The following is a 26,316-nucleotide window of genomic DNA, read 5'->3' as shown; positions in this document are numbered from 1 at the left end:
TTGGAGAGGGGGGGGGGGCACTTGATGCTTAACAATTTACAACACAATCATCTTGAAAATGAATACCTGAATCCTACCCAAATTGATCAAAATAAAGATGCTAAATATCAGACCTTATTCAAAATTGAATCTGGATGCAAGATATAGATTTTGGATGAATGTTAGGTTTTGAAAATACCAGGAGCCATGTATGTTTCTATGAATAATATTTCATTTTAAAATATAAATATTATTTTCTACGTATTATGTAGTGTGGAGTTGAGATGTTTGGGCTTTTATTTGAATTGAGGAACCTTCTTTAGGATCTTGGAGTTTGGATTTAACTCAATTGTGGCATTATATTGTTAAGTAGATTTAGGTTTGTGCACCAAATTCATCCAGCTGGAGGCACTACTACATGATCAGTTGCACCTGATTGCCTTGTGCCCTTCCCCCTTCCCCATCTCTGATTTTTGAATATTGTCTCTCTTTTGTTTGTATTTGAGCTTTTTCCCCTTGATGCATTGCATTTTTTGTCTTCTTCTGGTCATATCAACAAATATAATGCCATTTGGGCATGTTGTTTAATGCTATCTGGAACAGTAAGGCAATTGTCCTGCCGTGAAAAAAGTAGAAATAAGTGAGAGAATGAGTGGTTTGTACCGTTTGAATGCTTGATATGCAGTTGTTGCAGTTTATATGATTTATGGTTGTTCTGTGACAGGTTTTGTATTATCTTGCTAGAGTTGAACCGTTTACAACGCTTTCAATTGAACTTCAAGGTGGAAAATTTGATCATGCAGATCGGATGTTTTCAGATATTGCTGCGACCTGGAAAGGAGTTACTGAAGACATGAGTGATGTGAAGGAATTGGTATGTCATCTATTTTGTTTGAAGATTTATAACTATCCATAAAAGCATTATCTTTGTGGAAACATTTGATTAGAGTAAATTGCCTTTATCATATTATTTAATGACTGCATTTAAAATTATTTAATGACTACATTTAACTCACCTTACTTTCGTATTATATCACCTTATTTTTAACCGTTAATTTTACCTTTCATGACAATAAAAACATACCTTATATTCCATACTATAATCAATCTTCTTTCATATTATTTTACCTTTTTTAACAGGTTTAAGTTACCTTTCTTGATAAAAAATGTTACCCTACTTCCCCACGAGTTTGTCTTCTTTCTTGCCCTTTTTTTACCTTTTACTTCTAACAAGTCAAAGGTTTTTTTTCAAAACTGATGATGATTATATAATATTATCTTTTATTTTTTATTCAATAAGAACTGTTCAAACAAAATAGTTAAGGAAAACATTGTCAGTATAATAATAGTAATAGTAATAATAATTTTATAAATTTTCTCTATCATTTTTAATAGAGAACATATTTGTAAATTACAATCTTAACCCAAGCCATGAAATCTGTGAAACAATTGATTCTACTAAATTGCTTTCCAATAAAAAAGGAAAAAAAAATATAATTGAACATAAAAAAATCCATCACATTTCGAAAACCTTTGAGTAAAAGAGAAAATGGTCCTCTTGTTTTTTATTTTCTTTAATGGTAAGGATTATGGTAGTTACAAATAAGACTCCTACTTGTGAGAGGATTTATTTATTTTTTATATTTTACTGGTAATCCCGGCACTTGTTTTGTATGCCTGTCATAAAAGTTGTATAAAATATTCTAGTTGATTCTCAAATTTGAATTTGATAATGATATTTTAGGAAACAAATTAAATACATTCCAGGCACCCTTGCAATAATTGCTAAGAGTCATAAAAAAAGAGTAAAAGTTGCCTACTTTATTTTATATATATATATATATATATATATATATTGTGAATTCATAATAGTATCTTAAAAAGGCTAGCTCCTTTTATTTATTTATTTTTTATGAATACATAATAGTATCTATAAAGGGTAGTGATATTTATTTATTTATTTATTTTTACTAATTAAGGGCTAGAAATGAAAAAGAAAGAAAGAAAGAAAGAAATCTAAAAATTGAAAATTAATAATTAAACATTGAGTGTATTTTTAAGTGATACAATGGCTAATATTTTTTTTTTAATTTCTTCTTTCTTATAAGTGATACAATGACTAAATTAGTTATCAAAATATATAAAACATTGAGTGTATTTTTGTCAAATCAAATGTTTTGATAAAGTTCATGCTTTTATATATAGTTATGAATTTATAATTTATTCACATAATTTAGTTTGATAAACTTCATCTATATATATTTTTCTTGCAAAGTAATGGTACGCAACTTTTTAACAACTTGAATAATGCACCATGCTAAACTGGCTAGTTAGCATAAAAGGCACCTCTTTATCTTAATGCTTGGCGTGATACTGTCTCATGTTAATAATAATCATTTCTCCGTGCTTTTCTTGTATGCACACTTTCTACAATTTTCTTTTCTATGATAACAAGTTGCTCCTTGTATCTTCCTTTGAATACTGGCTATTAATAAACTAATTTTTTTTTTTAATATTTTGGGGGTGGTGGTTTCTTGTCTGGCTTAGGTTCCTGAGCTCTTTTATCTTCCTGAGATCTTAACCAATGAAAATTCAATTGACTTTGGTACAACACAGTTGGGTGGAAAGCTCGGTATGTTTCATATTTTAGTGAAGGAAGTGAAACATAGTTTGAAGTTACAGAGTTGAAATATTTACTGATTAAATACGCTCTTCCAGATTCTGTCAAACTTCCTCCCTGGGCTGAAAATACTACTGATTTTATCCATAAGCATCAGATGGCTCTTGAGAGTGAGCACGCGTCTGCACATTTGCATGAATGGATTGATCTTGTATTTGGGTAAGATTTGAGCAAAATTGTTCGAGTAACGTCTCTCATTCTTGCCCTTGGGTTTCATTATTTGCAATCTGAACATCTAACTCTGGACAAATTTAATTTATATTCAAATTAACTCTGGCCTTTTCATTTCACCTGTTTAATGAATTGGATCATGCAGCTATAAGCAACGTGGTAAAGAAGCTATAGCAGCTAACAATGTTTTCTTTTACATCACCTATGAAGGGGCAGTTGATATTGACAAGATCATTGACCCAGTAAGTGAATTCTGCCATCCTCTATTGTTTCTTAAGCCGATGTTTTGTTTCTTATTTCTTATTTGTTTGTTTATTCACAAAAGGTACAACAACGTGCCACACAAGACCAGATTGCTTACTTTGGACAGACTCCATCCCAACTTTTGACTGTTCCTCACATGAAACGAATGCCCTTATCAGATGTTCTTCACTTACAGGTCTGAATTTGGCTGAAAATTTAAGTTTTAAAAGTGCTGATACAGTTGTAGAAGCCTGTGATTCTCTTATAAGCATCTATAAGTCCAAGTGCTTGTTTCAGTTCATCTTCAACTTAGCCTTTTGCCATGCATGTTTACTGTGATTTAGTTTGTTCTGTTGGATTAAGACACTACTGCAGAGACCTGCTATCAATCCACACCAATAGAATCCATGCTAAGATTTCATGATTATCTAGATGATACAAATTGGCTAAGAACAAGCAATTGGATATGCTGGGTAACAAGTTCTGTAAAATAGCTAATTCTTGAGGAGTTAGCCTTGTGTACAAACCATCTATGTTGTTTTGGGGCTGGTGCTTGCTTCTTAATGGAAGGTCATGGTAATTGGTGACGTGATGATCGAGTAAGCTGGAGGAGGAACATGTCATTGGTTGTCCCGGGATTAGTGCTATGGTAGTTTCACTCTGATTAGAGGCTGGAGAAATGTCAGACATTTAGATAGCTGATCCACTAGATGCAATTTGGCCAATGTGATAACAGTTGATGATCCTTTTGATAGTAATAAAAATCTTATGCAAATATTTTTTGAATCAGTGAGGTTGCATGTTAGGATATTCCATCATAAAAATCCGTAGTATTAATTTTTAGCACATTATTTTGATTCAATATTTTTTTTTATGTCAGACTATTTTCAGGAACCCAAAAGAAGTCAGGCCATATACTGTTCTGGCCCCAGAACGCTGCAATCTACCTGCAGCTTCCATTCATGCATCTTCAGATGCTGTTATAATTGTTGATATAAATGCACCAGCAGCGCACATTGCCCAGCACAAGTGGCAACCCAACACACCAGATGGCCATGGTGCACCTTTTCTCTTTCAACATGGAAAGGCCTTAACAAGCTCTGCTGGTGGAACATTCATGCGAATTTTTAAAGGGCAATCGACATCTGTTGGGGATGATTGGCATTTCCCCCAAGCACTAGCATTTGCTTCATCTGGAATTAAAGGCAAAGCAGTGGTTTCCATCACTCATGACAAAGAAATCATTACTGGTAAGCATCATTTGATCCACATGCTGTGTGCGTACACGTTCTCTATTCTGGAATAAGATGCTTGCATTTCTTTCCTAAAGCTGTGAAAAATCTTTTAAGGATATAAATCTGAGATTTTTTCCTTGAAAGTTTCACTTGTCTTGGCTACCACTTCAAATTTGAAAAAAAGTTGTCATTTGTTAGCAGTGCGAGCTACTCAGTATCATATTGAATACTTGCATTAGAACGACGCGAGTCATTTATAATTTGCCATTACAATGATATTGGTTGCAATGCCATTATTTATTTATTTATGCCTGGGATGTAATGTTCAATGCCCGGGGAAACTGAAATCTTTGTTCTCAAGACATCATATAGGTCATCAGGGCTTCAATTTTTTTTTATTGTATCTCTTTCACTTATAACATAATTATTTTAAACAGAAATCCTTCTCATGCAAAAAGAAATGGAAATAAAACAAAAACTGTGTTTACAAGGTTATTTTTCTCTCCAACCTTGTGATTGTATATTGGATTATCAGGGTGTGACAGGGTAAACCTCAAGGGTTTAAATAGGCAGGGAATATAGAAAATTCTAGAGCTTGAACCTGAATGAAATTGTTGCAAAAATCATATGAAAGTATCAAAAACTGGTGCACACTTGGAAATATTTATGCAAGATTTTCAATCGAATGAAAGCAAGCATTTTCATTTTTCTCTTTCTAAGAAGGTAAAGGAAAATATTCTATGTGAAAGATCATCATTGCACTCTTTAATCACTTTGATTTTCATTTTTATTTCTATTCACTCTCCTTTTACTTTGAAAACTGCTTGACATCTTGATACTTTATAAGAAATAAGGAAAATTTCCACCCTTTGATCCGTGCTTGTAGTCAAACATCTATACAGAAGTTGTATTATTTTTTGTCTGTTGTATAAATTCTTATTTTGATTGATTTCTAGTTGTGTGCCTAGCTAACTAAAAAATTTCTCGCTATCATATGGAATTTGCTTTGTATTTTCCTGATAAACTAATATATCCAATCATCTGTGACTGTATTAGGTGGGCATGCAGATAACAGTATCAAGCTATTATCAGCAGATGGTGCAAAAACCCTAGAAACTGCAGTTGCGCATTGTGCTCCAGTTACTTGCCTTGCTCTTTCACCAGATAGCAACTATCTCGTCACAGGATCACGGGACACTACTGTCTTACTCTGGAAGATACACAGGGCATTCACTTCAAGCTCAAGCAGCATGTCAGAGCCTTCCACGGTCACAGACACAGGCACACCACCTGCAGCCAGTCGCGCTACAGCAACTAACCTGGCAGAAAAAAGCAAGAGGTGTCGCATTGAGGGTCCCATACATGTTCTACGTGGTCACCACAGAGAAATACTGTGTTGTTGTGTCAATTCAGATCTTGGGATTGTTGTTTCTTGCTCCCAATCATCAGATGTTCTGTTGCATTCTATAAGAAGGGGCCGTTTGATCAGAAGGCTGGTTGGTGTGGAGGCCCACTCTGTTTGTCTTTCATCCGAGGGGGTTGTGATGACCTGGAACAAATGTCAAAATTCTCTGAACACCTATACTCTAAACGGGAAACCAATTGCTAGAGCACAACTTCCTTTATCTGGCTGTGTTAGTTGCATTGAAATTTCTGTGGATGGGAAGAGTGCTTTGATTGGCATGAACTCATATCAGGAAAACGATGAAACCTCTAATGACAACAAAAAAATAAGCTTGAAGAAGCCAGGGGCTGCAGATTTTAATCTGGAATCAGAGGACACTGGTGAACATAGCAGATTAGATGTTCCTTCCCCTTCAATTTGTTTCCTGGATCTTTATACATTGAAGGTATAAGAACTCGAGAAAATTTTAAATTATTTATATGCACGACCTATCCTAGTTTGTCAAGTGCTGCAAATCTTGTACCTTTAGATGTTTGTTCCTCTGTGACCCGACCTAATAATGCTTACATGTTAAGATTCTTAAGAAATAAAGGATGCTTTCCTTCCTGTTTCAATTGACAGACCTGTTGTTTATATGTCTTGGGCATTCATGAATGCATGGACATTAATGTAGTGCCCCGCTTCACTTGGCTCTAAAGTGTCCTTTGCTATTAAGTTTTTGCTCATGATATACCTGGTAGATCTCACAGTTAATTGAGTTTTACTAACTAGCATGCCAATTTGTGTCCAGGTATTTCATGTTTTGAAACTTGGAGAATGCCAGGATATTACTGCTCTGGCTTTAAACAATGATAGCACAAATCTCGTGGTATCAACTGCAGATAAACAGTTGATAATCTTCACTGATCCAGCTGTAAGTTCAATTTGTTCATATTCTTACTTCTCTGACAATGTGCTCCTGGTCTAGTTAGAACATTTAAGGGACCTTTGTCCCCAAAAGTCTTCTATTTAATCATCATGTGTTCAACTTGCTAAACCGTCCCATGGCAACATATGAAATGCCAGTGCACTTGGCCCTATGTATTTTGAAGTAATTGCAGTGTTGTCACAAATTTGTATCCTTCAGTTCACTCTGCTTTCTTATGTCTATTTGAAAACAATGCTTTGGTGGGAAAATGGTTCAACTTTTTGTAATCTATTTCAGTTGTTAGTGATCTAATTGACCGTGTCCTTATTGTGATTGAAATGCTTGTTCTTAGTGAAACCTTATGGTGACTCCCTTGATCGGTGCTTGCAGTTGAGCTTGAAAGTGGTCGATCAGATGCTCAAGCTTGGTTGGGAAGGTGACGGGTTGAGCCCACTTATAAAATCGCAGCGTTTAGGCCATTGAAATACTTCTTTAGTTGAATACAGAAGATACGCAATACTGCTAAGGATGCCACTAATGTATACAAGGGTATGTTTACTGCCCCGGATCAGATACCTAGTCGATTGCTAAATTTACGGTTTGCGGCTGTCCTGTGGATGAAACACATGTATTTTAGCAGTGGAACAGCTCTTCATGTCCATGAGTCGAGTCCCACTGTAGTTACTGCAATTTTTGATTCATTGTTGAGGTGTAGTTTGTTGTCTTCGATGAGTTGAGTCCCCGAGGCTTGAGTAGTTCTTTTTCGGCCATCACTTTTTTCCTTATGATTTTGTAAATGAAACATAACTGCATTCCATCTCGCATCTTCTGTACACATGTATAAGCTCAAATTACTGTCAAAATTGAATATAGATAGCTGAAGATTCTGGTTAAGAAAGAACAAGCTAATGGCATTGATCTCATTGTTATCTTTCAAAAAATATTTTGCATAACATTGTAAATGCGTTTGTGAGTAGTGAGAGCTTGAATGCTTAATCGTTGGCCAGCCTATTCTTTTCCTTTTCGTTTCTCTTTAATAAGAAGGAGCTTTCCTGCTTGCTGAATACTATTGATTCAAGCTTGGTGGAGAAAATCTGAGGAGATACCCCAGGGTGCTATCTTTATTGCTTGTTGAGGATTCTCTATATGCTGTTCAATTTTATTTTTTTTAATGGCTGTCATATGGTTCCAAAATCATGGAATCTGTACTTAATTTGAATCCCATGCGTAGATACGGTACGGACATCATTTCTTTTTTTGTGTAGCGGAAGAGGAGCAGAACTAAGAATCCTGTGCATCGGATAGAAGAGTTTTTATGTTTTTATTTTTGAAGCATCCATAATAATAATACCATTATTTTAAAACTTATCTGATTGCAAGTTGATTTATGATATGGTGATTTGGGTTTAGTTTTAATAAAAATAGAATGAGAATTGATGTGGTATAGTCCAATTAAAAATTTAGGTTGACGAATGACTCGGTTAGCATAAAAAAATATAGTCAAAATTTTTATTTTTTTATAAAATAAAAGAAAATTAAATTAATTTGTATTAATCGGATTAATCCATGATCAGACTTATACAAGATTAACCAGATCAATTTTAACATCTATGATAAATAGTTATGGTAATAAAAGAATTGAAAGTTGATCGCCAGACTTATACAAGATTAACCAGATCAATTTTAACATCTATGATAAATAGTTATGGTAATAAAAGAATTGAAAGTTGATCGCCACGCAATGGTATTCACTTGACATTTAGAGGGTGTTTGGGATTATGTTTGAAAAGTATTTTTAAAAAAAATTGAATTTTTTTTTTATTTTAAACTAATATGTTTTTGATATTTTCAAATTATTTTGATGTGCTAATTTTAAAAATAATTTTTAAAAAATAAAAAAATATTATTAACATACTTTTTTAAATAAAAAACATTTTAAAAAGCAACAACAACCACACTCCCAAACACGCTCTTAAGAATTACTTGGTTTTATTTTTACAAATATTTCAAAAAAATTTATTTTTTATTTTAAATTATTTTAATTCTTAATATCAAAAATAATTTTTAAAAATAAAAAAATATTATTTTAATAATTTTTAAATAAAAAATATAATTTTTTAAAAAAACTACAACTACCAGGCAAGTTTGTGGCGCCCTGGTTACAGTTAATAAAAAAGAAGGAAAAAAAAAGGTCGAAAGCAAGAGAAAAAAACCTGAAAGAAAAGCAGCCAACTAACAGCAGTCGAGTTGATTAGGGTTAGGGATAGCAACTAAAAAGAAAAAAGAAAGAGAGAGATGGGAGGTAAAGGAAGAAGAAGAAGAGAGAAAAACTACAGAGCGGCGCATGGAGGATCCCATTCTTTACTACCTCCCCCACCTAAATCCTCCCAAGTGGACGCTCTCCCTTCCAAACTCCGCAAACTCATCTCTTTAACCTCTCAGCTTCACGACGGTACCCCCTCTCTCTCTACACCCTCCTCCACCTCCCAATATCTCTCTCTTCCACCCCTTTTTTTTCTTTTTACTTACGCGTTTTTTTTGTTTTTTTTAGAGCATGCTAAAAATTCAATGTCCGGTCAAGAGAATACGAAACAACAAGTTGGTGATGCTAAGAAAGTAAGTGCTTCTTTTGGGCTCTTAAGAAACTGATAAATGCCTCTCTCTGTCTCTGTCTCTCTCTCTCTTTTGTTTCTGGTTATGCATTAATTTTTTTTATATATATATAGAAACGAGCTCATGAGGAAGGGAATAAAGCTACAATGGTGAAAGATGAAGGTGTCGAAGAAATTGTGGAGGGTAGTGGAGATGAAAAGAGGAAGAAGAAGAAAAAGAAAAGGCAAGTTAATGATCTTAGGTTTGAAATGGGATTGCATAAATCAAAAACTGTTGAGAAACGCCGCGAGCGCAAGAAAAAGTAAGCATTTTGAAGCCATCCCTCTGCTTTTAGTCCTCGTGAATTCTTGACAGCTTGGAAGTGATACTTGATTTCTTGCAACATAATTTTCTGTGTTATTAGCCAAGTAAAGTCTAACATTAAATTAGATTGAGTGAAAATTGTTCGCGATGAACTCCTCGTGAAAGTCCATACACCCCCTGATTTTTCTAAAATTGCTTTAGAATTGGATAACATTACCACGGTGAAAGTATGTTAGAAAGTTGGTTAAAACAAAATAGAGTAGAGGGAAATCATCCATGTAACTATTCACAATTGTGTTTGGGAATAAGTCTTTGCTGAGTTAGCTAGTTATGTATCTAACTCATGATGGGTGGCCCTTGGACTATCTCTTTGGGATGTTTAAAGTATGAGCAAGTATGTGCCATAGGTCTCATCTTGTTATCTTATTTATATGGGGAAAACCTTTTACTTGGGAAACTAATGTGATTTTTGTAATAGATGACAATGAGTAATGGTAGTGCCCCGTGACAAGGCGTGTAGGTGCTTGCTTAAGCGCTACAAACAAGGCCACAACACCTCTATTAGCCTTAGGCGATGAATTTTAATGAAGTGCTGCCTAGGCGAGTACCTAGTGCCTCGTGCATTTTACAGGCTTGGCGCCTTTTGCCTTTGACAAAACTGTTACTACTTTAAATTATCTTATTTTAAGGGTGAAAAATATAACTTTATATGACTAGTTTATATTTTCTAATGATCTAATCTTAATTGCAAAGATATATATTTTAGATTTATATATTATAATATAATATTATACATTTTTTTTTTAATTTATAGCATATCGCCTTGGTTCATTCAGCAAGAGCCTAGGTGTGCACCTAACACCTTGGCGTCTTTTAGTGCCTTTTGCCATTGACAACACTGGTAGTGCCTGTGACTAACCTAATTTTGCAATGAAAGCTACTTAATGACAGCTATTCCTGTCTGCATTTTATTTTGTGAGATGTGAACTGTTTATTTCAAGTGCAATATTCGTACTTGAAATATTGTGGTCAGGTTGTTGACACAGTATCCAAAAATTTTGGATCATCGGTAGGAATTTTGTTGGGGGGCATGTGGTGCTTACAATAGCTTTGGGAAGAATCATAAGGCTACAGGTTAATGCATTAGACTTGCGAAGGATTTAGTGGAGTATACCACCTCTGTTATGGCCCCTGGAGGTTTTTTCTCTAGTTTGAACAAGATGGTACAAATGTTCATGTAGTGGACTTAGTGTACTTGTTCTGTTCAGTTTTAATTTCTAATTTGCCTGAATGTGAATTCAAATTTTAGTATCTAATACCCACTCACATGCTTGTTCAAGCATATGGTTGTTGACCATCTACGTGATCACATTTTTAATACATGTAGGTATTTGGAAGCAAAGAAGAAGAAAAACAAGAAATCCGAGGAGAGGCAGGACTTTCCTGGACGTGAGCAGATACAATTTGGAGATGTGGTCCAAGCTCCCCCAAAGCTTACTGCCCCTTCTAAGGTATAGCTTCGTTGTTTCTTCAAATTTATATATGAATTAGTAGATGTTCTGTTGTTCAAACAAGAAGTTCTGTGAAATCTGCAGTTACTTAAGAATGTCCATGAAGCATCTCGGGAAAGGCTTCGTTTACAAGCTATTGAGGCCTACAGGGGTCGCAGAGGGTGGACTTCCAGACCAGGGCTTCATCTTCCACCTCCTGTGACTACAACAACGTCATTGCAATGATACGAGCATGATGCATATCCATCTTGTTTTTATTGTCTTTTCTTGCTTGTATATTATCTAATGTATAAGAGTTTGATCATGGACGGCTCTCTGTGATTCAATTTGGTCTTCTCCTTTGAGTTAAGAAAAAAGGTTCGGCCCTTTTTTCATCCCTGCTGGGCATAATAGACGATAATCATCATTAATTTGTGACTGGCAAAGCCTTTTATTCATTTCAAATTTCGCGACTGCAAACTTTTTTGGCCTGCCTTTTCGATTAATTGATTAATATACTACAATGTCTTTGCTGAGCAAAGTGATTCGGAGTTGAGGCTTCGATGCTATAAACGAATAATTTCTGTTTGTAGATCATGCAGCTTCGCAGCTTTCATCTATCGAGAGATGAGCAAGGCTTATCATCTTATGGAGGTCAATAAACGCTGGAATTGTTGTGGCTCATAAGACTAGTTATTTGAAAATATGCAAGTATTTGAAATGTGTTTTTTATTTAAAAATTTTAATTATAAATTAAAAAGTTAATACATGTATTTAATTAAATACATTAAGAATTATTTGTGCTTATAAATATAAAAAATAAAGTGTCAATATATTTATTAAACTTGTTTTGTTGTATTTTGAATAATTTTTTTAACACAAATTAATTTTTAGGTTTTATTAACATTAATTTAGATGTTATTAATATATTTTTTTAACATCAAGTAATAGATATAACCTTGACTTTAAAAAGTTGATGTTTATATGTAATAAAATAAAATAAAGATTATTAAAAAATATATATAATATAATAAATATTATATGTGTTAATAAAAATATGTAAGATTTTAAATTAATTTTTTACGTAGTAAAAGAATAAAATAATATTGCAATTACTATTCTATTATGAAATATTATTTTCTTAATCTTTATATAATATTTTGAAAAATAAATATAAAGAAAAAGACTTGAAAACAATTTAAAAAAGAATAAAAATAAGAACAAAAAGAATAATATAAATAGGTCAAGTGTAAAGTGATAAATATTTAAAACCTAAAAAATAAAAAAATAGAAAAAACTAAAAAAAATACAAAAAAATAAAGAAAAATGGTGATAAACATGCTAAGTGTAAAATGATAAAAAAAAAAGAGTAAAGAGAAAAATATATAAAAACAACTTGTTTTCTATAAAAAATTACAATTTTACAACCATTATAGTAAAAACAAATTGGCAAACTCTACATTTTTTTTCATTTCTACACGAAAACAACGTTTTATTTTAGTATATGTATAATTTCAATCCAAATCCACCTTTAAATCAAACCGAGGGATCTTCAATACTAGTTTCTTGAAATCCTCTGATTTTGCAAGTCTTTGCTTTGCCGGGAAAACACTATTCAACTCTCTTTTTCTTTGATGTTTGGGGTTGGGTTTTGGGATGATAATTTAACTCGAATACCAATCTAAATTCATCTAGACGAGTGGATTTTATATATATATATATATATATATATTTCTTGTTAAATAAGTAATAAATAATGTATAAATGTTATTAAATTCAACGTAACCCTAATTCGAGCAATATACATTTGTACTGCATACATTATATAACACACACACCCAGAGATGCAAGCGGAACATTTATAATTTTATTATTTAATTTTAATTTATATATAATAAACAGTATGAATATACATGTATAGATATCTAGAACCTAAAAGATGATAGATAGGATATTAATATTAAAGAATAAGTTGTAAATATAATAAAAACCCATACCATTGATTGCGATTACCATCCATGGGCCTTGCGCCCATGTTATAGATGCAATATCATTACAGATACATAGAGCCCAGTACTGTTTCAGTTGCGGGCAAAAACACGGAGACATCCATCAGTATGAAGATTAGTCTACAAAGCTAAGTGCTGTTTCTGTGGAGGGCAAAAACATGGAGGCCTCCATCAACATGAAGATTAATCATCGTCCTGTAATTGACTGGTTTCTTTTCATCAGCGAGTTTAAAAGTGAAAATGGCCACCAAGACAGCCGCAAAGATCTTCATCTGCCTATAAGCAAATTCATTCCCATGACATATCCGTGGCCCTGCCTGTTAACCAGCAGAAAGCCTGATTTTAGTCATTTGGTCAAGGGAGTGGGAGTTCATAAACTTAAGCTGAGCTAGCACAGAAAGTAGATCTTAATGATGACTCGATCTTGATAGTTTGCACATCGAAGGAAGAAGAAAACTTATTTAAATGCTAATCAAGTGAATTATACCAGTCTTTATTTCAACTAACCTGGAAAGCTGTAAACTTGAAAGGGCTTTCTTGCTGAAACACGCCATCCTTGAGCCATCTTTCAGGTTTGTATTCCTCAGCATCATCGCCCCATATGAACTTCATCCTGCCCATTGCATAAGGTTGGTAAGCCACCATATCTCCCTTACTCACATTAAAGCCATCTGGTAGAATGTCATCAGAAAAGCAAATCTTCCCATCCTGCAGAGCAAAGAATTTTAAGATACAGAAACAATAAAATTATAAAATTATTCAGGAAGCATTATTAACTCTATAAGAGCATGTTCAAACATAAGCATACTGTGAGAATTAAGGTGTTTGTTGCTCAAGAATCATAGTTTCAGCCGTGAAGAATTCGTGAATAGTCATGAATTTATCTGAACATATTCGAACAGTCAATCAGTTTTCCTACTATAACTTTTTGTTTTATGTGGTGCGGCCAGGAATTGCAGGTGCATATAATTTCTTCTTACCACAGGCACAGATGGATACAGTCTAAGAGTTTCAGAAATTGCTGCATGGAGATAATTCATCTTTTCTAGAGCTTCTTCATTAACACTGGCTGAAAATTCTGCAAAGTCTGTAATCTCTTTCACTTTAGTTGCTTCTCTTACTTCTTGTGCAATCTTATCCTGCACAGCTGGATGCTTGCACAACATGTAGATGAACCATGATAGAGCAGTTGCTGTTGTGTCTTTTCCAGCAATCACAAAATTGAGAATTATGTCCCGTATGTATGTTGGATCATTCTCGGTCACTTGCAGGAACCTTGATAAAATGTCGTCTTTCTTTAACTGCATTTTCCATGTAAGATCAAATAAAATTCATGCCTCTGCAACCTATCAGAAATAATAGTTTCAAGGAGAGATACTCACAGAAGAAACTTCTTCTGAGTTACGCATTAGCTCAATTTTTTTATTGATTAGTTTATACACAAAATCATTAACCACTTTGACGTTTTTCTTCAATGCAGCTTCCGATCCAATATTCAAAAACCTCTTGATTTTCCAGAACACATCAACATATCGCCAAAGGGTCAATGCACTTGCATCATCAAAAGCACTGGTAAATTTGAGACCTTCTTCATTTGATCCACACATGCTGTCTAGCTCAACCCCAAATGCAACTTTGAATATCGAATCTAAGGTTGATTTCATAAACAGATCCTGCACAGCCAGTTAAGCTTAGAAGGACACGTAATTTGAAAATCAATTCATGATGTGACATTGGATCAAAGACTAACCTGTATGTCCATTGACTGGTTAGCTTTTGCAGCTTCAGACACTATATTAGCAAGTTTTGCCACATTCTTCCTGAAGACCACACTGCTGAAGTCCCTCAAAACCTTTGTGGAGAACTCATAGCTCGAAACCTTTCTTTGCTGGCGCCATTTGTCACCGTCAACAGTGAAAATCCCATCACCTAGTAACCCACTTAAATTGTCGTAATTATGGTCCCCCTGCACAAAGATTGAGGAAGCTAAATCTTTACCCTTTTAGCCATTGGAATCTAATCCTGATGGAAAAGTGAACAGTCAAAACCATCCCCACTCAGATTCTCATCACCCTACCAATTGAACTCATCAAGATAATTTTACACAATTCACATCGTAAGAACAAGGACCAAACATTTGGTACTGATATTGACGAAATATATAGATCACAGTAAGAAGAAATAAATTACCTTGCCATAATTTTCAAAGTTGGTTTTGAGTATGTACTCAACATTTACTGGGTCAACAGTGTAAATCTCACTTCTGAAAGGGGCGCGCAGCCTGTAAGTCTTATATTTCCCAGCAAGATTAGTCATGTAATGATGCACCCTGTTGAAGTGGAGAAGTTGGGTAAACACCGTGCCTGCAACTGGATGGTACTTGTATTTCTTCTGCTTTTTGTTCAATTTTCTAATGAAGAGTTGGACTATGAATATAGATAGGATTAGAACTAAAGCTGAGAATTTGAGTGGATTTGAAAGAACATCAATGGAGGCCATCTTGGAGCTGAACAGTATCTGAAACAAGGAAGATGATTGCTGATAATTTAATGGATTCGTCCCAGTAGAAGTAGCATGATTAAATAGCCAAAGTCTTACGTTGGGCAGGTTGTAAGGAAATTAAGTAACGGTTAGCTATCACGACTTCTTTGTTTGAGCATGGCCTTACTTCATCTCATTATTTTCAAAATTTAAAAATTGATAAAAATATCAGTGTTTTGACATCTGGCTTGGCCCGCAGGTTGACCCGGACCTGGGACTGGAACCGAGCTAGGTTGATGAAAAAAAAAGATAAGCTATAACTTGGCTGACCTAGTTGACCCGGCAAACCAATTAAAAATCTGGTTGAACTTGTTGATTTTTATTTTATACTAAAACGATATCATTTTGAATTTTTTTAAAGTAGAAATTAATCTAGTTAATCCAACCAACCCAATCAAAACCTATCCAGTTAATCCAACCAACCCAATCAAAACCTAATAATCCAATTAAAATCCAGAACTAACCCTTAAACAGGGCCAGCTACCAGACCGGTTTAAAAACTTTGAAAAATATCTTTCACGTAATTTTTTCTTCTACTTTTTTTTTTTAAATCTTTTCGTCTTCTTTTGCCTCTTTCTCTCTCTCTCTCCCCCTTCACATTGGCTAATCACACGAAGATAAAATATCACCCGTCCTTTTCTTCTGGACCATCACACCCATGTGTTGAAATTAGAATTAGACCACATCCATAATTTATTAATTCTACTACTTATTCGATCCCACTATTCCTCGGTGCCTCTTCTTTATTTTTATATCGATTTTTTTATGGTTTTTTAGCTTGATGAGACTTGAGTTTGGGAATCAATAATGATAGAGATTAAGTTGTTTTGAAGATTGTGTTAGAATTGGTTTTTGTATGATATAGGTTTTCCAGCAATCTAAGCTTCTTAATTTAAATTGTGTTATAGGTAATTGGAGATTTGATATTATTTTTTAGGTATTAAATCAATTATAGTGTATTTTAAAAAAAGAGAGGAGAAACCGAATCAAAATTTTGATTTATCTATGTTTGAGCTTAACATATATCTAAATATCTAAATCAATTTTACAACACAAGTTTAGATTTAAAGATAATATAATAGTGATTATTTTTTAAAATATTTTTTATTTTAATATTTTAATTAGTTTTATCAGTATATAGAAAACACCTCTAATCTTTCTCTTTTCTCATGAGTATTTTTTTTCGGTCCCATCAATTAGTATTATATGTGAGGAATGAATAAAAAAACAGTTCATTCTTGTTTTTCAAAAACTCTTTTTATGGTTAAAGAAACCCCAACTCAATAGTGACTATGCTAACAATATAACGATGACAGTGCCAGCTACATCCAAGGCTACGCCAATGACATGCCAACAGCTAAGCAAGAATGAGGCCTATGGCTACGTAAACAGCTACATCCACGATAACACTAACGATTATGCCTATGCCCACAAACACTTTTTATGGCGACTTATACATACAAAGGGTAACATTACCTTCTTTAAATATTCTCTCTCTCCCTTCCTAGGTTAAGTTTTCCAAACATACATGTTTGTAAGACTTCGAGAGGCTTTGATGATATATTAAAAAATTATACAATAATATGAATTGGTTCAATCGGGTCTATATAATGTTTTATACAATTTACATATCTTTATAAATATCTTATAACTTAAATAAAAAAAAATATTGAGAGAAATAATAGCGAGAGGAGGAAGGTATACAAGTTATACGGCTAATATGGATATTAAATCAATTATAATAATAAGTTTAATTTTTCCGTTGATTGAATTTGCATGTTACTGATTTAATATTTAAATTACTGTCAACTGTTTAATATAAGTTGTAATATTTAAAAAGACAAGGTAAAATATGACCACACTTACATGTAAAAAAAATTAAGATATTTTCTCCCTAATGAGATCTCCATTTCGCGTTAGGGTTTAAAATCAGAGATGTTTAACGCCGTTTCAACGCTGTTAACAGGAGGGTGCTGATACGACATGACACGTGTCTGGATTACGGGGAAAAGCTGGTTACCTTTCGATGTATTTAAGAAAATAGAAAAGTAATTAGACATGAAAACCCCATACTCTACGCCATCCCACTTCTTCTCTCCTCGTTGATTTTCTCTTGCTCACCTTATCCATTCATCGTCAGCCATAACAGCAGCAACGATTGCAATCACCACACGTCGGAAAAGGTCACAAACTATGAACTGCGTAATCTTGATTTGCAAGACTGTAAATTAAGGATTGTGATATGGAGATTAAGGATGGAAGAAGAGGATTTACGATGATAATATCAGGGGTTGATGGTGATGGCGATGAGGCTGTGGGGTTCCACTGATGGAGATGGTGTGCAATATCTTAATATCGGTGTGCCGGTCAGGTGAATGTTCACTTGCTTTATCATGTTCAAAACTCGTGCGCTGAAAATGTTAAAGCAGTCAGCAATGCCTAGCTGGAATCTTGTCGATAAGCAGCGAGCTTTTCTTACTCAATTATGCTTCTGGCCACTTTATTGGAGGAAAGAAACAAGAAATATAAGAGCAAGGTAAGATGTCATTGTGATTGATGGCCATTGATTTTGAAGTAACAATATATTACACATATATGGTAGCATAGGGTTGAATTATTGATGGACAGAGGGGGGCAGAGGTTTTGTATTATTAGCCCTTATTTTCCTTTACTGACGGATAAGAGAAGAAATGTAAATGATTCAAACTCGTTGCTGGCACTGAATGAGTCGTTGTTGATGAAACTATATATATATGAAGCTGTAGAGATGAGGGAAAGATGTGTCCTTGATAAACTCTTTTGACCACAGAGGGAGTTAGTGAATTAACTGGGAAAGTGTAGTTTCTCGATAACTCTGATTCCTGTTATTCAAATATGAAAACTAAAAATGACACAGTAGCTTGAGTTTTTGAGAAACCATAAATCTTAGTTTTATGATATACGGTGGAGAAGAAAAGACGTTGAAGACTAAATTTTATTCATTTATTTTTATTATGAATTTGAAAATTTAAAAAAAAAAACCTAAAGGTTAAAAAAATTAGGATCGAAAATGAAGAAGATGCGGAAATAATGGTAGGAGGAAGAAGAAGTTGCATAAATTATAAGGGGACTTTCAACATTAAATCAATTATAATCACAATCATATAATACTTTATAGTTTCTTGGAGTTCCTGCTTTCCTAACTCAACATGTAAAAACTTAATTTTCAAAATTGACGCCTGCGGAAAGCTACTGGTACAATAATAGTACAAAAACACAAGAACTTTACAGAATAAAAAAAATTACATATATGAATTTTAAATTTTATTCTTTGAAATGTAATTCATGTATGTAGTCAATACCTTATAAGAAAACTTATCTTTATTAGAAAACAATTTAAAATCTAAAAAAATTAGGGAAATTAAAACAGTATTCAAAATAAAAATAATAAATCCAAAAAATCTTAGAAAAATAATAAAATTAATCCAAACAATAATTTTCAAGTCTAATTTCAAGAGATATAATTGTTTAATATGTATTAAAATGGCTTCTTATAGAAAAATTATCTATAAAATTACTTGAAAAAATTTAAATTCAACACAACAATCGAATCTTCTATTATCTTAATTTTAAGGTACTAAGTAGTTTAGTATGGTTAAATCTACTCTTGAATCTAAACTTATCTTATTAATTCATAAAAATATTTATTATACTATTTACATAGTCTATTTAGGTTAAATCTTTATCACCTAAATATTCAAAAAATTTAATTTTTACAAAAACACTACATCAATAAAAAACTTTTTATGCCATATGGCCTCCAACTCAACCTTATTTTTGTTTATGAGAAAAGTTGTTGATAAGAAAAAGTAAAAATAAAAAAATAAAAGAAACCACAATACTTTCTTTCTTAGTTTCTCCCTTTTTCATATATAAATTATAAACCATACTCCTTAACTTCTCTTCTAATTGAGCACACCAAATGAAGTTTAAGAATTCATACTTCAAGAAGCACTTGGATTATAGTTCGATAAAAGCGAATAAATGTTCAAGATGCCAAAATGAAATTATTCTGGGGATTAATTTTGTAATCGCAGCTTGTTGAAGCCAAGAGCTACACGGGCAACATTTCAAGGCCTCATTTAATCAAAAAACCTAAAAAATAAGTAATATATATTTGTCATTTATATTTTATAAAATAAAAATTATCTTCACTTAATAAAAAACCTCAAATGCAAAATAAAGATCACCAAGGCTTCACTTATTAGATACACATAAAAATAAAAATAAAAATAAAAACATTTTAAAGATCTCACTTATAATTTTATCTAAAATCTCATTTTCCTTTAATTCATGTATGTGTAGTGGTTATCTTTTCAAGAGGTTTACAATACCTTTTTAAATAGATAGGAAAACTTATCTGTATTAGAAAACAATTTAAAATCTAAAAAAATAAGAAAATTAAAACATAATTTAAAATAAAAATAATAAATCCTAAAAATCCTAAAAAATAACAAAATTGATCCAAATAATAATTTTCAAGTTTAATTTTGAGAGATACAATTATTCAATAAGTATTAAAATGGCTTCTTATAGAACAATTGTCTATAAAATTACTTGAAAAAATTTAAGTTCGATTTAACATTTGAATTTTCAATTATCTTAATTTTAAGATGTTAAGTAATTTAATATAGTTCAATCTCCGCTTCAACCTAAATCTAACTCCTTAATTCATAAAAATATTTGTTATAGTATTTACATAGTCTATTTAAATTAGATCTTTATCTAATATTGTTATATTATCACCTAAATATTCAAAAAATTTAATTTTTACTAGAACACTGCATCAATAAAAAAAAACTTCAAGCCATATGGCCTCCAACTCAACTCTTTTTTGGTTTCTTAGAAAAGTTGTTGATAAGAAAAAGTAAAAATAAAAAAAACACAATACTTTCTTTCTTAGTTTCTCCCTTTTTCATATATAAATTATAGACCATACTCCTTAACTTCTCTTGTAATTGAGCACACCAAATGAAGTTTAAGAATTCATAATTCAAGAAGCACTTGGATTATAGTTCGATAAAAGCGAATAAATGTTCAAGATGCCAAAATGAAGTCATTCTGGGGATTAATTTTGTAATCGCAGCTTGTTGAAGCCAAGAGCTACACGGGCTTGTAGCTCATTTATAATTTTATCTAAAATCTCATTTTCCTCGTCTAGTTGAAATTGAGAGATGTTAATGTTTTTTTCTTCGTCTTTTTTCCTCTAATTAGATAAAAATCTTGTTTTTTATTCATGTGTTAATGGATCAGAGAGAGAGAGAGAGAGAGAGAGAGAGAGAGTCAGTATCTTTCACTACATCGTGGAAACCATGGCGGCACTTGAAAAAGTAAAGTGATTTCAATCGACAATTGGTGGCATAAGGTAAAGTTTGAATCAACTACTATTAGATCGTTACGCCTATTGCCATATCCAAGAACCTGTGTGATGGTCAGAAGAATATTCACTTAGCTTTATCATGTTAAAAACTCATGTGTTAGAAATGCTATCAGTTGGCAAAAAGTAGCTGTAATTGATGTTGTCGAAAATCTACAAACTTTTCTTACTCGATTATACGCTTCTAAGCACTTTCCTGGAGGAAAGAATCGTATCTATTTGCTATTTCTATACACATCAGTTTGCCGAGAACCAAAAAAAAAAAAAATACTATTTGGTCTTTCAGAAATTCTAATCTCCCCTCATCCCATGATAAAATTTAAATATGATTAACTTCTTCTTCTTCTTCTTCTTCTTCTTCTTCTTCTTCTGTAATGGAAGGGTAGAAACTCACCACTTCACCTCGTTGAACTACAAATCTAGGATAACGATCCTTGCATGTTGATGGTTGGCAACCGCACGGTGGCATCTTATCAGAATGGTGGGCTCATCTTATCCCTTGAAGCAGGAAAGATAAGAGCAAGGGAAGATGCCGTGGTGATCTCTAGCTGTCAACAAGCAATTTGTCACAGCTGAATCCAGAAAAAAACATAACCAGCCGCCCCACAACTTTTGCTCCTGGGCGGGTGAAAGATTCTTCAGGACCCCAGCCCGAGGGAATTCACATGCATGATCATGCATCACAGAAAGATATTTTCTTAAATTTATTTTTTAGATCGTTAATATTGCCTTCAGCACTATTCTCCAATCACTTTAATGACAAACAGAAAGATATTTTCTTAAATTTATTTTCTTAGATCGTTAATATTGCCTTCAGCACTATTCTCCAATTACTTTAGATGACAAGCAATCCTTTCCTGGACTTGAAATCCCTAAGAGTTATTGGAGATTTTCTTAAGAGGAGCACAAGTGGAAAACTAAAATTTGTTTTTTTTTTTGTATCAATATTGCCTTCAGTACTATTCTACAATTACTTTACCTGATCAAGCAATACATTCCAGCACTTGAAATCCCTAAAAAAACTTGGAGATTTTTATTAAAAGTAGCACAAGAGGAAATCTTTTTATACAAGCTAGCATAATTAATAAAAAATTAAAAATCATTTGACTACATCAGACTAGATTATCACCTTAAAATTGGTGTTCAACGAGGTGAAGTAGTAGATCTTTTATCTATAGTATGATGAAGGTTACATGAGCTATTTTCTTTCATTTTTTTAAGCAAAAGGATTTCTCATGTAGTTTTATAAGAAAAAATATCTTCAAAGATTATAACATTGGATTGACTCCACTTTTATATTAGAGTGAAAATCCTTGGTGTTTAATTTATGTATAACCACCAATATAATAAATGCACATTCCACTCCAAATTTAGATGAGAAAAGTTCAGTTTGGTGGTCATAGAGCCTGTTGACGTAGAGGAGCTGGTTAAGGAGTGTGGCTTTTAATGGTTATATAGCTGGGATTCTTGATAGATTTGCCAGTACAGATTTTGAGTGGTCAAAACAAGAAGGTTGAGGACATGTGCGGTTGCTGCGGAGGTGAAGATAGCGGGGTGCATGTCCATTTCTTGGAATGAGTGATTGTCGAGATCAGGTCATTACGTGGTAGGGCCATAGCTATAAAGCTTAGCCTATAAACACTATTGCGCCGTAGCTTCTGTACAAGAAAGCAAGTAAAATGACGTGAGCCAAACAGAGAATCACTCCTCGTCTTTTGCATGAGTAATATCTGAATATTGGTGATTCAGATTCAAGTTCAATTGTCCTAAATCACTAGTGCTAAATTAAAGCTTGATAGCGATGATCGGGTAAATTTAAACTGCTTGATACAGGTAGAACACGATTTAGGAAAGGAAAATAGGACAAATGAAAATTGGTTTTGAGTTTGTACACAACATTAATTTACATGGTCAGCAGTGTAAAACTCACTTCTGAAAGGGGTTAGCCGCCTGTGAGTCTTGTATTTCCCAGCAAGATCAGTCATGTAATGATGCAACCCGTTGAAGTTGAGAAGGTAGTTAAACACCGTGCCACCACCTGGATGGGACCTGTGTTTTTCTGCTTTTTGTTCATTTTTCTAGTGAATAGTTGGGCTATGAGTACAGATAGGATTGGAACTAAAGCTGAGAATTTGAATGGATCAGAGAGAAAATCAACGGAGGGCATGTTGGTGTTGAGCAGTACGTGAAACAAGGAAGATGGATGTTGGTATTTTAATGGATTCGGCCCAGTAGAAGTAGTATAATCACATAGACAACGCTGTGTGGAGGTTGGAAGGAAAGTGACGGTTAATTAACTCTAACAAGTATATGCTTATGTTAGGGTTTACTTTGTGATGTTATATTTTAGCTGAATTCAGTAAATTGGGTATAAATTATATTAATTAGATATTATTATACCAATTGAGTTTATACATTACGCCAGATACGTATAAATTTAATGAATTAGGTATTTAGTGATCATGTATTTTTAGTGCTATATTTGAGGATAGTGATACTAACAACAATACTATCACTTACAGTTGAGGAACTAATATTATTTTTAGTGCTATATATATTAAATATTTCACTAGATGAACTCATATATGGAGGCATTGAGTGAAATTATAATAAAACTAAACTTGATGCTACTCTGAGGATATTAAAGCTGGGTAACGTCCAATTCGTTTTATTAATATGCCTATCTTTTATGTAGTTATTTTGAAGTCTATGACTGGGTGGCCACCGAATTTAGATTGAAATATGTAGAGCTTATTAGAATAGTTAAACCATAACTTACGTGTAATTACTAATTACAACGCATGTGTGCACCAAAATTCCAATGGTGATTACATGGGATATCATACAATTTCAATTCACAAGAAAAATCAGTAAAAATATCATGATTGTGCTTTCCTTTATTATACTTTTCAAAGTTTGCTTTTAGCACATGCTCTGTGTTTCTTGTATGCGTATACACCTCACTTTGCTCCGGAGCTAGAAGCGGTCAGTTTTCTGTTTCTTGGCCATTTAGTTTGGTAGTCATAGAGCCTATCGAAGTAGAGGAGCTGGTTAAAGTTTGTGCCTTTAACTGGTGGATACTTGGGATTGTTGATAGATTTGCCAGCAAAGATTTTGAGTGCTAAAAACAAGAAGGTTGACGGGATAAAGAGAAGTGCTGTTTCTGTGAAGGTGAAGATGGCAGAGAATGTCCATTTCTTGGAATGAATGATTGTTGAGATAAGGCAAACATGTGTAGGGGAATAGCTCTAAAGCTTAGCCTGGAAACATCCCATGCGCTGTAACTTTTGGATGTGGAAGCGAGGAAAATGACATGAAAGAAACAAAAAGGAGCACTCCTTATCTTTTGCACAAGTAATATCTGGACAGTACTGATGATTCAAATCAAAGTCACTAATGCTAAATTAAAGCTTGATAACGATAATTAGATAAATTCAAGCTGCTTGTTGCTGGGGGCACATAGTTTAGAAAAGGAAAAAGGGACATATGAAAATTTTCCTCGCAAATTTTATCTCCAAGGTGACAAAGTAGTGAGACAGCTGCAGCTAACATACCGATAGAAATCACAGTTGTTTATAATTGATATGTGTATCAACGTATACAGTACAAACAAGATTCACCAGGCCATAATTATTTGCTTGACATAATTAATCTTCATGACTTGGTCCTTCCAATAGCACGAAGATGCAGACTTCCTTCAATGTGAAGTGTGAACATTGTCCTGTAAGTTATTTTTCTTGTGTCATCAGCCAATTTGAAGCGGAAGAACCGAAGAAGGGCTATTGATAGTATCTTCATCTGCCGGTACGCGAAGTCTTTGCCCAGACATATCCGAGGACCTGCCTGCAAGGGGACAGCCAACAACTTTGGAAATTGTTTCACACGTCATGTCTGCAACAAACGAAGAGAAGATACTAACATGAAATGCTATGAACTTAAATGGTGATTCAGGTTGGAAAATCCCATTGTTGAGCCATCTTTCTGGCCGAAAATCCTCGGCATCGTCTCCCCAAATGTAAGGCATCCTACCCATGGCATATGCCATATAGTATAGTCCGTCACCCTTCTTCGTTCCAAAGCCATCGGGAAGAATTTCATCCACTTCTGCACACCTCCCGTTCTTGTGAATTCTTGACAACTTGGGAGTCATGCTTGATTTCTTTCAACATGCTTGTCTGTGTTATTAGCTACGTAAAGTTGAGCATTGAATTAGATTGGTTGAAAATTGTTCGCGGAGAACTCTTGTGGTGAAATTTCATGCTCACATGAAACTTGACTTCTTGAAGTTTTTGTCATTATGACTATTTTACATTTGCTAAAATTGCTTTAGAATTGGATACTTATGCCACCATGAAACATGTATAGAAAGTTGGCTAAAACAGAATAGAGTAGAGGGAAATCATCCATGTAAATGATCACAACTGTGTTTGGGAATAAGGCTTTGCTGAGTAGAGTGCTTTCACTGATTCACTCACGAGGAAGGAGCTAGCTACTGAGTTTGCTAGTTCTGCATCTAACTCATGATGTGTGGCCCTCAGACTCTCTCTGGGATGTTCTGGGTATGAGCAAGCATGTGCCATGGGTCTCATCTTGTTATCTCTTTTTTACAGGGAAAACCTTTTACTCAGGAAGCTAATGTGATTTTTGTAATGGTAGTGCCTTTGACTAACCTAATTTTTGCAAAGAAAGCTACTTCATGACACCTATTAATGTCTGCATTTTATTTTTAGAAATGTTAACTATTTGTTTCGAGTGCAATACTCGGACCTGATGTGTTTGTGTCAGGTGGTCGAAACAGTTTCCAAGAATTTTGGATCATCGGTAGGATTTTTGTTAGGGGGGCATGCACTTATAATTGCTGCGGGCAGAATGATAAGGCTACGGGTTAATGCATTAGACTTGCCAAGGACTTAGTGGAGGATATCACTCTATTATGGCCCCTGTAGGTTTTTTCTCTAGTTTGAAGAGGACGGTACAAGGATTCATGTAGCGCACTTGGTGTGCTTGAAATTCTGTTCAATTTCATTTCTAATTTGGCTGCATGTGAATTCAAATTTTAGTATCTAAACCCCACTCACGGGCTTGTTCAAGCATATGGTTGTTGAACATCTACATGATCACAGTTTAATATGTGGAAGAAAAACAAAGAAATCCGAGGAGAGTCAGGACTTTCCTGGACGTGAGCAGATACAGTTTGGAGATGTGGTCCAAGCTCCCCCAAAGCTTACTGCCCCTTCTAAGGTATAGCTTCATTGTTACTTAATAGTTATATATGAATTAATGGACATTCTGTTGTTCAAACAAGTTCAGAGATCTCTGCAGTT

General features: G+C 33.7%; 4 protein-coding genes and 1 long non-coding RNA gene across 5 annotated transcripts in view; 2 read left to right on the top strand and 3 right to left on the bottom strand.

Moving 5' to 3' along the window:
- The window catches only part of LOC105132766 (WD-40 repeat family protein / beige-like protein), a 26,379-nt gene extending 18,836 nt beyond the window's left edge, over positions 1 to 7,543 (top strand). Inside the window, exons 24-32 of the mRNA XM_011036440.1 lie at positions 704 to 853; positions 2,527 to 2,611; positions 2,698 to 2,818; positions 2,976 to 3,072; positions 3,156 to 3,269; positions 3,954 to 4,323; positions 5,365 to 6,158; positions 6,504 to 6,626; positions 7,011 to 7,543. Coding sequence (XP_011034742.1) covers positions 704 to 853; positions 2,527 to 2,611; positions 2,698 to 2,818; positions 2,976 to 3,072; positions 3,156 to 3,269; positions 3,954 to 4,323; positions 5,365 to 6,158; positions 6,504 to 6,626; positions 7,011 to 7,103 — 1,947 coding nt within the window. The 3' untranslated portion in view covers positions 7,104 to 7,543. The remainder of the gene's footprint in view (positions 1 to 703; positions 854 to 2,526; positions 2,612 to 2,697; positions 2,819 to 2,975; positions 3,073 to 3,155; positions 3,270 to 3,953; positions 4,324 to 5,364; positions 6,159 to 6,503; positions 6,627 to 7,010) is intronic.
- A 1,245-nt stretch (positions 7,544 to 8,788) lies between these two features.
- Positions 8,789 to 11,580, top strand: LOC105132758 (coiled-coil protein). The gene is made up of 5 exons (XM_011036429.1): positions 8,789 to 9,072; positions 9,172 to 9,236; positions 9,347 to 9,534; positions 10,924 to 11,047; positions 11,132 to 11,580. Exons 1-5 carry the CDS (start codon positions 8,916 to 8,918, stop codon positions 11,270 to 11,272), a joined length of 675 nt encoding a protein of 224 aa, XP_011034731.1. The 5' UTR covers positions 8,789 to 8,915; the 3' UTR covers positions 11,273 to 11,580.
- Positions 9,967 to 10,563, bottom strand: LOC105132750 (uncharacterized). The gene is made up of 2 exons (XR_843633.1): positions 10,399 to 10,563; positions 9,967 to 10,168 (listed from the first exon to the last, which is right to left on the bottom strand). It is a non-coding gene; the product is annotated as an uncharacterized LOC105132750 (long non-coding RNA).
- Positions 11,581 to 12,971: 1,391 nt separating the features above from the next.
- Positions 12,972 to 15,713, bottom strand: LOC105132708 (cytochrome P450 704C1-like). Its single transcript, XM_011036360.1, has 6 exons — positions 15,226 to 15,713; positions 14,786 to 15,001; positions 14,418 to 14,708; positions 14,016 to 14,336; positions 13,543 to 13,743; positions 12,972 to 13,352 (listed from the first exon to the last, which is right to left on the bottom strand). Exons 1-6 carry the CDS (start codon positions 15,532 to 15,534, stop codon positions 13,164 to 13,166), a joined length of 1,527 nt encoding a protein of 508 aa, XP_011034662.1. The 5' UTR covers positions 15,535 to 15,713; the 3' UTR covers positions 12,972 to 13,163.
- An 8,679-nt stretch (positions 15,714 to 24,392) lies between these two features.
- LOC105132713 (cytochrome P450 704C1-like) lies at positions 24,393 to 25,283 on the bottom strand. The gene is made up of 2 exons (XM_011036373.1): positions 24,912 to 25,283; positions 24,393 to 24,835 (listed from the first exon to the last, which is right to left on the bottom strand). Exons 1-2 carry the CDS (start codon positions 25,140 to 25,142, stop codon positions 24,647 to 24,649), a joined length of 420 nt encoding a protein of 139 aa, XP_011034675.1. The 5' UTR covers positions 25,143 to 25,283; the 3' UTR covers positions 24,393 to 24,646.
- Between the last annotated feature and the right edge of the window lie 1,033 nt (positions 25,284 to 26,316).

Source organism: Populus euphratica, unplaced genomic scaffold (assembly GCF_000495115.2).
Source record: "Populus euphratica unplaced genomic scaffold, PopEup_1.0 scaffold2.1, whole genome shotgun sequence".
Lineage (NCBI taxonomy): Eukaryota > Viridiplantae > Streptophyta > Magnoliopsida > Malpighiales > Salicaceae > Populus > Populus euphratica.
This window is presented reverse-complemented; position numbering and strand designations above follow the sequence as displayed.